This window comes from Gouania willdenowi, chromosome 4, assembly GCF_900634775.1.
Source record: "Gouania willdenowi chromosome 4, fGouWil2.1, whole genome shotgun sequence".
NCBI classification, from domain to species: domain Eukaryota; kingdom Metazoa; phylum Chordata; class Actinopteri; order Blenniiformes; family Gobiesocidae; genus Gouania; species Gouania willdenowi.
The window spans coordinates 13,212,935-13,225,927 of record NC_041047.1 but is presented as its reverse complement, the minus strand read 5'-3'; the positions used below and the strand labels follow the sequence as shown (position 1 = coordinate 13,225,927).

The 12,993-nt window shown below is 36.5% G+C and overlaps 2 protein-coding genes across 2 annotated transcripts; both read right to left on the bottom strand.

Annotated features, from left to right (window-relative positions):
* Window positions 1-761: 761 nt before the first annotated feature.
* Window positions 762-5,415, bottom strand: ccdc124 (coiled-coil domain containing 124). Its single transcript, XM_028443593.1, has 5 exons — window positions 5,306-5,415; window positions 3,562-3,739; window positions 1,564-1,762; window positions 1,346-1,451; window positions 762-1,275 (listed from the first exon to the last, which is right to left on the bottom strand). Exons 2-5 carry the CDS (start codon window positions 3,718-3,720, stop codon window positions 1,071-1,073), a joined length of 669 nt encoding a protein of 222 aa, XP_028299394.1. The 5' UTR covers window positions 3,721-3,739; window positions 5,306-5,415; the 3' UTR covers window positions 762-1,070.
* A 964-nt stretch (window positions 5,416-6,379) lies between these two features.
* cluap1 (clusterin associated protein 1) lies at window positions 6,380-11,884 on the bottom strand. Its single transcript, XM_028443592.1, has 13 exons — window positions 11,741-11,884; window positions 11,321-11,382; window positions 10,411-10,522; window positions 10,119-10,203; window positions 9,846-10,025; window positions 9,493-9,588; window positions 9,279-9,362; window positions 9,048-9,181; window positions 8,827-8,968; window positions 8,002-8,074; window positions 7,804-7,914; window positions 7,620-7,669; window positions 6,380-6,668 (listed from the first exon to the last, which is right to left on the bottom strand). The coding sequence occupies exons 2-13, from the start codon at window positions 11,340-11,342 to the stop codon at window positions 6,492-6,494; spliced, it is 1,266 nt and encodes a 421-aa protein (XP_028299393.1). The 5' UTR covers window positions 11,343-11,382; window positions 11,741-11,884; the 3' UTR covers window positions 6,380-6,491.
* Window positions 11,885-12,993: the final 1,109 nt, after the last annotated feature.

Genomic DNA, 12,993 nt, shown 5'->3' with positions numbered 1-12,993 from the left:
AGTCCTCTGCTTTTGGTAATTTATCTCGTGAAAAAAGAAAGCTGGCTACAAGCCAATGGACCTGGCAGGAGAGATAAGAGAGGCCACATTCAGCTCCTGCAATGTTCTTTACAAAGAAACTAATGAAAAACATGTCAATCACTTTCTTAAAATATTACTCTAAATGCAATTGGGGTCCAATTTTTTCAGTTTCTTCTAATTCTTTTAAGGATGCAACGATGGATAACAGCTACATGGCTCAGCGAAAACTAAAGATTTGTATGTTTAAAGTAACTATTTCGATTAGTTAGTAACTTGTCAATGCTAATTAATGGACAAGACTCATGAATGATACTTTCAAATTAAATGAACCACAAAATTACAAGTGAAGATCCAGAGGTTGGGTTTTACTATCATTTGAAAGATGAAAGCAGTGCAACACAGTTAGGAGGATTCAAATTCTCCGAGGTTCATATTAAACTCCTGTTTCTAATGTAATGTAATGTTAAGCTAGTGATGCAAACAATTCCCACCTGAATAAAACCAGCTTATCAAGTTTAAAAACAATACAAAAAAAAAAAAAACACTTGCTTTTTAGATTCTTTTATATATTTTTGAGTGTTCGTAATTTCTCTGCAACGCAACATGACCACAACTTTCCCCTTAAACCTTGTGACTGAAAACTAGAACAAAAAATAAATAAATCCTAGACTGGAATGTGTAACTAGGTTTTCATGTTCACTTAAAACAGAGACGAAAAATTTAAAAGCACAACAAAATGCTGATGATTGAGCGATAAACTTTAATAAGTCACTCTCACCACATCAGGCTTTGCACCTCCACAGTAGTTCTAAAAAAAACCAAAACAATATGTGGTAAATTAATTCTACTATAAGAGGCAATATTCACAAACTTAGTGAAAACTAGTCTTTTCTTGAGAGTGAATTGAATGAGAAAGTAATGATTCTAAAGATATGACAGATTAATTTAAAGGTCATTCTCAACATTTCTCCATGATGGGTCACTAATCCAGAGGAAATATTTAAAGGCAAACACTATTTGTGTTGGAAGTATGAGGGGAAATGGTACGTTCACTTTGAGTTGTAGGCAGAGACGCGTTGATTGAGGGGATTCTCTGGAGATTTTGTCCACTCCTTCTTCAACTGCTGCTTCAGCTGCGACAACCTCATGTTGGGATTCTCCTTTTTTAGCCGAGGCATGTTTGCCTCTTCAAAGGCGGCGAACGCTGCTTTCATCCTCCGCTCTGGGTGGCGCTCCAAGTCCTCCGGTCCAACGCTGGCAAGAAAACAGATTCAATGGTTTAAAATAAAAGACAAAATTCAAATACCACACAAAAGATCAATACCTGAGCACAGCAATGGCATCCTCTATTGTTCGGGCTTCGACTGACCCTTCCTCAGCGATAATTCTGTTCACATTCTCCTCCAATGGAGTCTCCAAGTGGCTCTTTTCTGCAAACAAAAAGAAAAGAACCCTGACTTCTAAAATAGCTTCCTGCTTTATAATGTTTCCGTTATTGTATTCCAATACTGTTCCATTCTTAAAATGCACCCTCAGCTTTACCTTTGGGCTGCTGGTTCTGTTCCTGGTGCTGCTGCTGCTCATTCTCAAGTGTTTCCTCAATCTGGGCACGGGTTATTTTCCCACCAGATGCAGCCTCCTTCTGAGCTCTGCCTTTCAACGTGGAAAACTCTTCATCGAGAAGACGCTGGTTTTCCTTTTTCCTTTCTAGGAGTTCAAGCCTTTTTTTCTCCTTGTCATCCTGCAGTAAAATGTGTTATGAGTGTGTGTAGAAATACTGAAACCAGAAATTTTCAATCGATCCAAGAGACAATACCGATTGCAAAATAGTGATTTTTTTTTCACATTTCTACAAATCCGTCAGCTCTTGAATTGTTTTTATGCCAAAGAACAAAAATGTTTTAGATATGCCTATTTTGAAGATTTTCACTAAAGCATATGTGACAGACTCAGGTCTTAAATTAATTTCTAGATTATATAAGGACTTTCAAGAGACTAAAATGGTAAATACTGATTATATAAAACAAAAATGGGAAAGAGAATCAAATAAATTAATTTTGGATCATGTTTGGCTAAAACATTGTTCCTTTCAGTAGAAAATCACTAGTTAAAATTTATAGAGACGTTTCGGCTGGAAGAGCCTTTGTAGACCCTTCATGACACCAGCTCAGGTTCACATTATTCAGGCACTTCCAGCTGTTGCAGAAACTGTGGTGCCCAGGGAGTGTCACAATACCATATGTTTTGGTCATGCCCATCACTACAACATTTTTGGAATTTGTTAAATTAAAATTGCAAATCATTTTAAATCCACAAACAACTTTAAACTGGGACAAACTATTTGGCTCATTATATTCTATTGATGCAGATAAAGAGACAAAATGTCTGTTTGGTATGCTGAGTTTAGCAGCACGAAAAGATGGTTAGAGTCTTTATCCCCAAACTGGGATGATTGATATAATTTGGTATGTGCAATTTTTGTTATGAAACAAATTACATTTCATAAAAGACTCCAAACAGACAAGTTTGACAAAATCTGGGAGAAATGGAAAACTTACATCTTGCTCCGGAGACCCGAGTATGTATGATCCTCTGTATTACATATATAAACTGTAACACAATCATATAATTGTATTATGTACACCTCTTGTTTTTTTGTTCTGTCTTAGTTTTCTTTTTGTTTCTTCTGTATGGAAAATTTTGGGAGGACAAAAAAAAAGAAAGAAATACAGAAACAGAAAAATATGATTGGGATAGCTGCTCATAGCATAACGTGTCCAATAAATGACTTCAGAGTTCCTAATAACAACCAAACACTGACTAATAAATAGTATTTTGTCTTCTGATTTATTTGTGTCCACCTAAAACATATTTTTCTCATTTTTATTGACTTCCCTTAAACAGTCATAAACGTGATCTAAAAAATGTACCATACTAATGTTATTTATTTTTTGTTTTATATTACATAGTTGTTAAAAGTGATGTGATTAATAATGTTTTTCAACCTTGGGGTCACATAGAATTAAAATGGGGTCATCTGAAATGTTTAGTTTTTAATTGGTAAAAAATTAAAAATAAATAAAAATGTAGGTTAAAAAAATATGTATTTTATTAAATAAAATTATTTTCATTATCAAATTGTTCTTTTTTAATTATTCTTTTTCAAATGAACACATCACACACAATAAGTATCAAACAACAGTTTTCTATACTTAAACATTCTCAAATACAAAATTTAGTTCATATAAAATGTTGTATAAAAATATCTGTGGTGCATCTTGTCCCTTTGTGCACTAATCCTGGCTTCTCTGTATTTGTAACACGCTTTAATACATGATCAAAAACTAATTCAAGAAAAAAAGAAAAAATGTCTCTGGGGTCGCCGGACATTTGTGATATCAAAATGAAGTCACAACCCAAAAAGGTTAAGAACCTCTAGACCAATAGTGGATTCCAAATGTGAGTACAGTTGTTTTCACAGCCTCAGCTAAAGTTAGAATACACATGCAGAAGAATAAAGATGCTCAATAGAGTGTTCACCTTTCTTTGACCTTTCTTCAGCACATGTTTATCAGTTTCTTGCCACATTGCATCCTCTTCCTCCTGCTTCTTGCGGGCATCTGCCACTGCCTTGGCCTCAGCTTTGCGGGCTCGGGCGGTGGCTGCCTTAGAGTTCTCACCCTGGAACTTCTTAGGCATCCCAAAAGCTGCTGTCAAGCTGACAAGGAATGGGAACAAATATATTAATATATTTGTTTATTAGGGGATCCCCATTAGCTAGTGCCATGGCAACCAGCTAGTCTTCCTGGGGTCCAACCAGCAAACATGCAACAGAAACCATTTACAAATACAAAATTTGATTAAAATGACAAAAAAATTTGATTAAAATGGCATTACTCACTCACAAAATCATACATATTACAATACATTACATTTGCAAGGATAAAACATAGCTAAACATAGCTAATAATACAAAGCATCTCACAGTATATATAATATTAAATATAAGAAGAATATGAGTGTCGAATCACACCGTGTATGACAGCTTGTTGAGTATAAGGTTGTGCTCTAGTAGTCTAGTTTTGCCCACCAACTTCTTAGTATCAGATACTACAGTATAGCTTTAGAGATTTAGTAGAATAGGGTCTCCCGATCCGATATCGATATCAGATATCGGTCCGATATCAGCCAGAAAACGAATATCGGATTTTATCGGACTGCATCTAAAATCTCTGATATAAGCTCTCCGATAAGGTTTAGCTCTTTCTGTCCCCATCCTCAGTTGTTCCCACCATATACTGACAGTAAAATATAACTGAACTGTGAATTGCTGACTATTGTTCTCTGTTTGAGTAACATCACCCGATCAAGCCTTTTCTAACATTCCACACTTCAAAATAAGTAACAAAAGTAGGTATATGATTCGTGGTGATATTGAATCGGATCGATATCGACCATTACGCAAGGCTGCAATATCGGTATCATATCGGATGTGGAAAAGTTGTATCGGGACATCGCTGATAGGCAACCCTATTTTTTTAAATAAAGAATTGAGATGTAATGCGGAATCTGTATCCAATCTGGATGAAACTAGGTGGGATAATTGAGGAACAAACCCGACAGAAGTCAAATTTCCTAGAGATCGGTTTGTGACAAACCGAAATATAAATTTGTTTAATTTCGCCAATAATGAAAGATAGAGATATTTCGATTTTTGAAAGTGATACAGAATCTGTGTTGGCCTCCAAAACATCTCAAAAGATGTTGTCTGCTAACAGACAAACAAATAAATAAAGGTCAGTGAAAATGAGGTAATAATCTTAAAAATGACTGTTATTTTGGATCATTGAGCCACTAGGTTTCAGGTTAGTTCTTATTCTATATTAATCCCATGTTTGCCATGTTACTGCTCAACATGATTACTTAGTGTTCGACTGTAAAGTGTGCACCAGCTTTTACTGCAACGTAATTAGACACAAAAGATACCATTTCACTCAATATCTTTAAGAATTCAAAGAAAAACTTTCACATATAAAAAGCAACAGTCGGACCTCAACCAAAAGGTCCTAAAAACTATTAAAGTAAATATCTACATTAGAAAGAAAAGCCTTAGCAAAGTCTCTTTGTAGCACGTTAGCATTAGCATGTAGCTCATACCCTGTTGTGTCTGATTAGTTTACGGGGTAACAAGAGGACTGGTGGCTGTGCTGCTTTACATAAGATTAGCTCAGAGTGAGGCCGTGTAAATAATAGTCAAACCAAAGAAGATGTCGGTGCAGTTTACCAGAATTAGTTGAAACCCGCACCGTAAACGGACGGCTGTTCGATGTTGATGTCCACGGAGGCGACAGCCGCCCCCTCTTACAGCTGTGCGCACTCTGATGACGTCACGTAGGTGTTGATCCCAAAAGGTAGGATGCGTCCGAATATCCCCTCCTATCTCCTTTCCTATCCACTGTTCTTAAACCAACGATAGTGTTTAAGTGGTGGTCATGATAAAAGAGCATTCAAATTTTCTTTAAGCTTATGAAAAAGTGGATAGGAAAGGAGATAGGAGGGACTATCGTCTTCCTTTCTTTTATTGTTAACTGTGAACTTGTGTATTTAACATTTACTTCTTATTTCAGGTAAAAACCTGCTACATGGCCTGTCTATGACACACGCACACAAAGACCTTTCTTGCTTTTATAGGTAGATTATTACTCACCTTTGTTACAAACGTTGCTCACTGAGGTCACCTGCTGCTCAATATTGGTTTTTTTTTTTAGGACATTAGACCCACTTTAGTTGTTTTTAAAAGCCCTTTGCCCAGTCACTTTTGTAGATTCTACTCAGCTTTAAACTTATCCTGAGTTACCATGACTACCTGTCAGCATTGACCTGTTCTGCAAAGCTGCATTTAAGACAATTTTATGAAATAATTTATTAACGTATCATTGCAGTCCAAACAAATCCAACGTTGCACACCCTTGAACCAAGCAGCAGCCATGTTGAAAGTCTCAGGTCAATCTGAGCCTGATTCGCAGAGATATTTGAGGAACAGACACACACAGAGAGATATTACTTGCTCTATAGATAGATAGAAGATGATTAATTTATTCCATAGGCAGGATAACAAAAGGTTCCCTAGTTTATGTCACAACAGTAAACAGCAGTTGAAGTTTTGTTTTTTTCATGTTGGGAGGAAACTGAAGCAGCTCACACACAGGTAGAGAAACTAAACTCATCTCCTCTAGCATATCTTTCCACATTATTAATAGCTCGAAATACAAGGAATTATCTTTCTTGTTCCACTATAAATGGAAACAATGGAAGTGCCAAAGAAAATATACACAGTAAATGAGTAGGGATATCAAAGTTAAAAATATGAAAGGTTTATTATCATAAATATTGTACATACATTTTCAACCATGATAGATTCTAATAATTAGTTTAGGAAGAATGAGAAACTGGAGCTAAAAAGACTGATTTCAGAAGTCATTATCACTCTCCTCCAGCAGAGGGGGTCCCCTTCCTACTGTAGAGGGCCGATAACTCCTGGACATTGGACCCTCCAAACCGTTATCCTCCAGAGCTTGGCTCTCCTCCTCCTCGCCGTCTTCATCCTCCTCGTCATCATTATCCACATATATCTCACTGTTTTCAGACTGAAACAGTTCAGGATAAGAAACTCAAAAAGAACAAATAAATGAAACAGCTACAGGTGAGGAATGCTTTGGCTCACAAAGGGAAAATGAACACAAACTAAAGGTAAACCTCTAATCTATAAAATAACTGATTCATTCAAAGCTGCTACAAATGATCATTTATCATTAGATAAAATCATAGTGTAGGCCTCATAGATCAATTAATCGTACATCATTTACTCCAAACAGAAAGAAAAAAAGTAGAAATTGCAGCTTTAAAATTAATTTTCATCTCCACTGTAAACACTCAGTTTGTTGACATTTTCATGCATTGCATTGTGGGATGTGGAGTCCCGTAAATGGATGCATGGAGGTGTTTCTACTTCATTTTTAAAGTGATTTCTGGTGTTTCAGTGATTCTCTTGACACTATGTTTGTTCTAGTCTGTTTCTGGTATTCCCTGTGATATCAGAACAAAGTAAAAACACTTCTATACACCCATCTCCACGACTCCATATCCCATAAGGCAATGCGCAAAAAATGTCAACAAACTTTCAAGCAGCAATTCCAACCTTTCACATCTTTTTTTTTTTTCAAGCTAATAATCTTCAATTTATTGATAAATGAAGCTTATACTATGTGGTAGCAGCTTTAAGTATGTTTATAAGCACTTTTAACAGATACCAAATAAAGTTCAATCTACTGTAAAGGGTTTAGAGAATGCATTTTCTCTTAACTAAACACACAAACCTGTCCTTTCCGCTGTTTGGGAATTTTTAGTATTGACTTTCTGGAAACAGCTAAAGGGTCCTTCCAAAATAAAGAAATGAATTTACAAAAAAAAGAAGGAAACCAAAACATGTGAGATTAGATGATCAAAAGTAAGCCAGAAGATTTGCACACTGATCACCATCAAATATTTCACGTGTAGTACATATTGTGAACTAAAAAATGATTGATGGGATTGCTTACCTCATCAGTTTCCCCTCCGTGCATGTTCCCAATGAAACGAGTGCTTCGGCCTAAAGTTTGAGGGAAGCATAGCAGGTAATGGATATTTAGAAGATGGGAAATAACGAACGAGTGTCTTTTTAAAGATTTAAAATGTCTTTTATGTCAAGAAAAGAAGGATATATCAATCATGTCATCTGCACACCTGCCGTGTTGCCGTTCTGTGTGGGCCGAGGCTTGGAGGGCCGCCACTCCTCCATGTCACTGTCTGAGCCTTCATCCTCTAAAACTTCCATATCAGAGTCGTCATCTTTCACTGCAACATACATAGCACAGTAAACTCCTGTGCCAATCATTAAAATAACCGGGATAGTGGGAATCGTGGTGCGACTGTGTGTCTCACAGGAACTCTTTATCAGGCCACGCTCGTCCTCCCTCAGTTTGTGATCCATCGTCCTCAGTGTGTTTTCAGCCTCCTTTACACCACACAAAACAACAGCTATGAAATGAACATGCTTATGTCTTACAAAGGCCTTTACCCTAAATAATGACATTTCTTCCTCGCTAATTAAAAAAATCAAAATAATTAGTGATATTCTACACAGCGTTCTTTAATTTAAGGCCACTTGATGCAAAGTACTGTATTATTAGGACTTGTGACGTTCCAAAGCAGAAAGGAATCTTTTTAAATAATGTGTAATATTTTTATTCATTTTCTTTGTCACAGTAGTTTTTTTAAGGAGGACTAAACATACCAAAATAAAAATACGTGAATAACTAAATAAACGTGAAAAATAACAAAAAAATAAATAAATAAAAGTGGAAAAAAACTTCTTATTCATTTAATCATGTATTTTATAGATATAAATAATTTTATTTTTGTTTTGTTTTTATTTTTACTTTCATTCTTTTATTTATTTTTGATTTTGGTAGATTTTTCCCTCCATAGTTTTTGGTAAACAATAACATATTGGTATTTGTATTTCCTCAGGCAGAAGAAACAATGCAACAAAGCTTAAGTGTGGTCCATTATCCAATATGAATAACCATTTTTACAACTCAGGCCAATAACACAATCCAGTAAAGAAAGAAAGAAAATGTGTGAAAAATCACTAAAATGTGATTTTATTGATTTTCCTTGCTGTACATCGTGAAAACAAATGTTTAATATTTGTACGCAGCTCCCTGATTAATGGCTAATTTGCCCAAGCTTGAAGACAGTGTGTACCTCAAACATCTCCTGCTCCAGTCGGTTGTATTCATCGAGGTGAGACTCCAAGTGAGCGAGGTTTCGAAACTTATCCACGTAGGTTTCATACTGCTTCTGCAGCTCCTCCTCAATCTTCTCATACTCATCCATGAATGATGGCCTAATAGATTGCCAGATAAGGCACAATAAAATTGAAAAATTTTGCCCACACCGCGCTGCTTCCACTCTTTGCTTCTCACCTCACACTCTGCAGTGTCTGCAGCCTTTTACGATTCCTCTCCAGCTCCTGCTTCTTCTTCTCTATTTTTGCATCCAGGCTGATCTCATCGGAGAGAACGTTATTCATCATGCGTTTGGTTTTTTCAACATTTTCCTGAAACACAGAGGGAAAGTCAGACTGACCTGGTTTAACAGCAAAAGCAGGACATTTTAAATGCCATCTTTGATGAAAACAAAAACAAGATACAGACCAAAACATCTTTGATGGCAGCTCTCAGTGTCTTTTCTGTCTCATTAATCTCCAGAGGTCGAGCAATGGCTGCAGTTCTTACTTCCTGTGAATGACATAATAAAGAGCAGTGAGATCATGTGTACTCTCACTGACATTAAATGGAGAGATTTTACTGGGTTTTTTTTTTATCTCTCTGCTTAACAAAAAGCCTACACATGGTTCCGTCCCCTTACCCGTAAATCCACTTCTTTTCCCAGTAAATGATATAGAGATGCTCCTTTAGATGTGACTTCAGACGCCAGTTGTCGAGCTGCTTTTAGATCTGAAATCTAAAATGATGAGACAAACTTCATCAGCAATTGTTACAGTCTCTTTAAATAACCAATTAGGATGCCAGGAAAAACAATGACAACTATGGTAAAATAAAGCTGAAACCATATCAAACTACAACAAAATAAGAAAGATGCTGAGAGCAAGAAGTTTGAGGTTTTTAAACTGTCAAACACATAGTAGTAATTAAAAAAAAATATCACTTATATACAATAAACTGTGTTTAAGCCTTAACGCCATCAAATTAGATTCTCACTCTTGAGCCGAGGTCAAACTTAAACTTGTTATTTTCCTCTTCCACTTTCTCCCCCAGAGCCATCTCATTGGTTTTCATTGCATTATAAAGCACTGAGGTGATCTTCAGCATCTCTTTGACTGCATAACCGTCAGCCTGGTAAAGATGCTTGGTGTTCAGCTTAATGTGGGCTTTGGTTACCTACAACAAAAGAGAAACGCTGTTTAGAAAACATTTGTCACAAAAAGGTACGGTGATTGCTGAGGATTTAGTAAATATGAAACATGATGTTACCATAAACTGTGCGACAGCTTTTATGAAGAATATTCTGTCTGATTCTGTCTCCACATCAGCTGGGATATCCGTGTGAGGTTCATATCTGCAAAGTGAATATAAAAAGTACGAACATGATGAAAGATCATCTAAGTAGCTTTTTTAATAACATGGTTTAAATAGTTTTTTTGTTAGATGATGCAAAGTCACTTGTGTTTTAACATTTCAACCTTTTTTTTTTTAACAGAAAATTGCTTTAAAATGTGAATTTCCAACTAGTAACAAAAGTTGTGAAATCATGAGCAAACAATACCTCCTCACAAGCCAAATAAGGATTTCTGCCACCAGAGTGAAGTTTGGGGATTTAAAGTTCTCCATAGAAATGAGACGAGGATACCCCAACGCCCTCATCGTTTCTGTGAAACCTACAAAACAAAATAGGAAGTGTCTATTGATACGGAAACATTATCAATAACCTCCAGGACTATGGGTACGTTTTCCGGACCTTAGTTTCGACCTTTTCTGTGTTTTTTCACCATGGCAGGATGGCTTAGTGGTCTAAGGCGCCTGACTCAAGAATTCTTCCTTCCGCTGCCATGGGTTCTAATCCCACTTTTGTCACATAATTTTTTTCATTTTAACATATTTAACAGGGAAAATTCCACCTTTAAAAGTACATATACAAAAAAAATAAACATTTTAGACCATTTCCTGGTTTAGGGCTAAAATAACAGGGTTAGCGGGCTAGCTAAAAATAAATATGACCTACAATAAAACTGACACATAGTGCACCTATCACGGCACCTAAACTGGCCAATGCGAGGCCATGCGTATGAATACACTGGCAGTCTATTGATAGGTTTCCGTATCAAAATAGAAATTGTCTATTTGTACGATTGCCGTACGTACAACCCTCCAGGGCTATTGGTACGGTGAGTGAAGTACGCGTGCGTAGCGTTTTAGGGTTGAGGTTAGTTTATAACCCAATATCGCAACAATTTTTAGGGGTGAGGGTAAAAGTCAGTCTTAGTCACGCGACCTAAAGTGACCAATGACTGACCTATCACGTGACCTAAACTGGCCAAACCAGGGGTGCTGCGTACTGATAGAATATCGGTATATTGATACGGCAACCGTGCGAATAGCCACTGCCAACAAAATACAACTGAAGTAACAGCATCAGTTATACATAGGTGCATTAATAAGAGGAAAGAAACACTTACTTCTCAAATCTCGGAAAGACATGTCTATCAGTTCTGTACAGCTAAATGTGCACTGGGATGTTCTGGAAAAAAGGAGAATATTTAGTAATTAATTACCCGTTCACCTAACACAGTGGTTAACGTCTCTGCAGCCTCCTCCACCGAATATTTTAGCAACTCTGACATCAAATTTACAATTGAATTGCTGTCAGTCTCTACCATACGATAGTGGTTCAACCGGAAAACAATTAATGGCAATAAAATAGGCGTTCTGTGTCTTCTGTTATAGGGATTCCAGAGACAACTACCAAATACTTGGCTAGCTTGTTGCTAGCTCAGAATAGCAACTTCCTCATAAGATACAGTGTCCACGTATTAATTTCACGACTTTAGTAGAGGCAATGACACGAAAACATACAACAAACAGCCACATGTTGTTACCTGCTGGAGTTAAGTTACCACAGTCCGTGAAAACAACGATTCTTTAGCACATCAATTGATGTTATCTGTTTATATAGCGGCTAGCATACGACTTCAATTGCTGTTACTATGGAAACCAATTCTTGTACGGAAGCCGGGTGAGATTAAAAATGATCCCCCACCTCTACCAGGGCAAAAATCACACTTAATTTCGAGCAAATATGCATTGCAAATTTTCAGGTGTTAATGAGACATCACAATTATTCAAATTTGAATCCTTCTGTCGTGTTAATTCGACTAATAATAATTTACAAACCAGCACTTGGTTTCACTTTTCTCACAGTGGAAACCACTACAGTGAAGCATCGCTCGATTTGAATGCTCCTTTGTTTACTTTCCCCCCAAATTATCCACAACAATTAAACTATTTTTCTAGGTCCTTTAAATACGTTTTAAATCCCCAGACAGATACGATTTTTTTCAGTACTAAGTTATTATCTTGTTGTTCTCAAAATAGTTTTGTTTTTTGTGCATCTGAGAATAATGATCACAGGAAAAAATTTGATTTTAAACACCCAGTAGCTCGTACTATTGTGCTTGTCTGTTGTCTGTGTAAAGTTGTGAAATTCTCAACAAAATGACTTGAAGGTTTGCACAAATATTTGTCAATTAAAAAAATTTATAGGGCAAAAAAATAAAAATAAAAATAAAAATCTGCCAATATGCTTTAGTTTGGAAAGTCGACTCGGTGTGTGATTTGTAAATTTTGATTTGACATTTTTAGGTTAGTAAAGAGCCGTGAAAGTTGTGTGGACTGGTGGGAGAAGGTAGGTGGGGTTATTAGTTATGTGTTTATTAAGTTAAGGGGCCGAAATATGATATATGTATTCTTCTTACTGCTCCTTTTCAATCATGAAAATGTTTCATTTGAACTGTGATTTTATTTGATGTAATGATCTATGTTGGTTTGAATTTTCATGAAGGGAAAAAATAAATGAATAATTTTCGAATTGTCAAAGATGTTGATACAATGTGAGCCGATTTGCCAAATTATTCTGTGTAATTTAAAAAAACAAATATCAAACTAAAACATGTACAATGCCATGTCGCTAGATGCCGCTAGTGGGCGACATGTTGTTTTTGTGGCACTTTTTCCAAACGTGGCAGAGCCGCACTTCCTGACGCAGGCAGGGCGCCATGGAGCAAAGCGGGAATCTCGCTAACAACAACACCTCCGAGGCGGGCAGCGAGCTCCCACCCTGCGGCCTCCACAG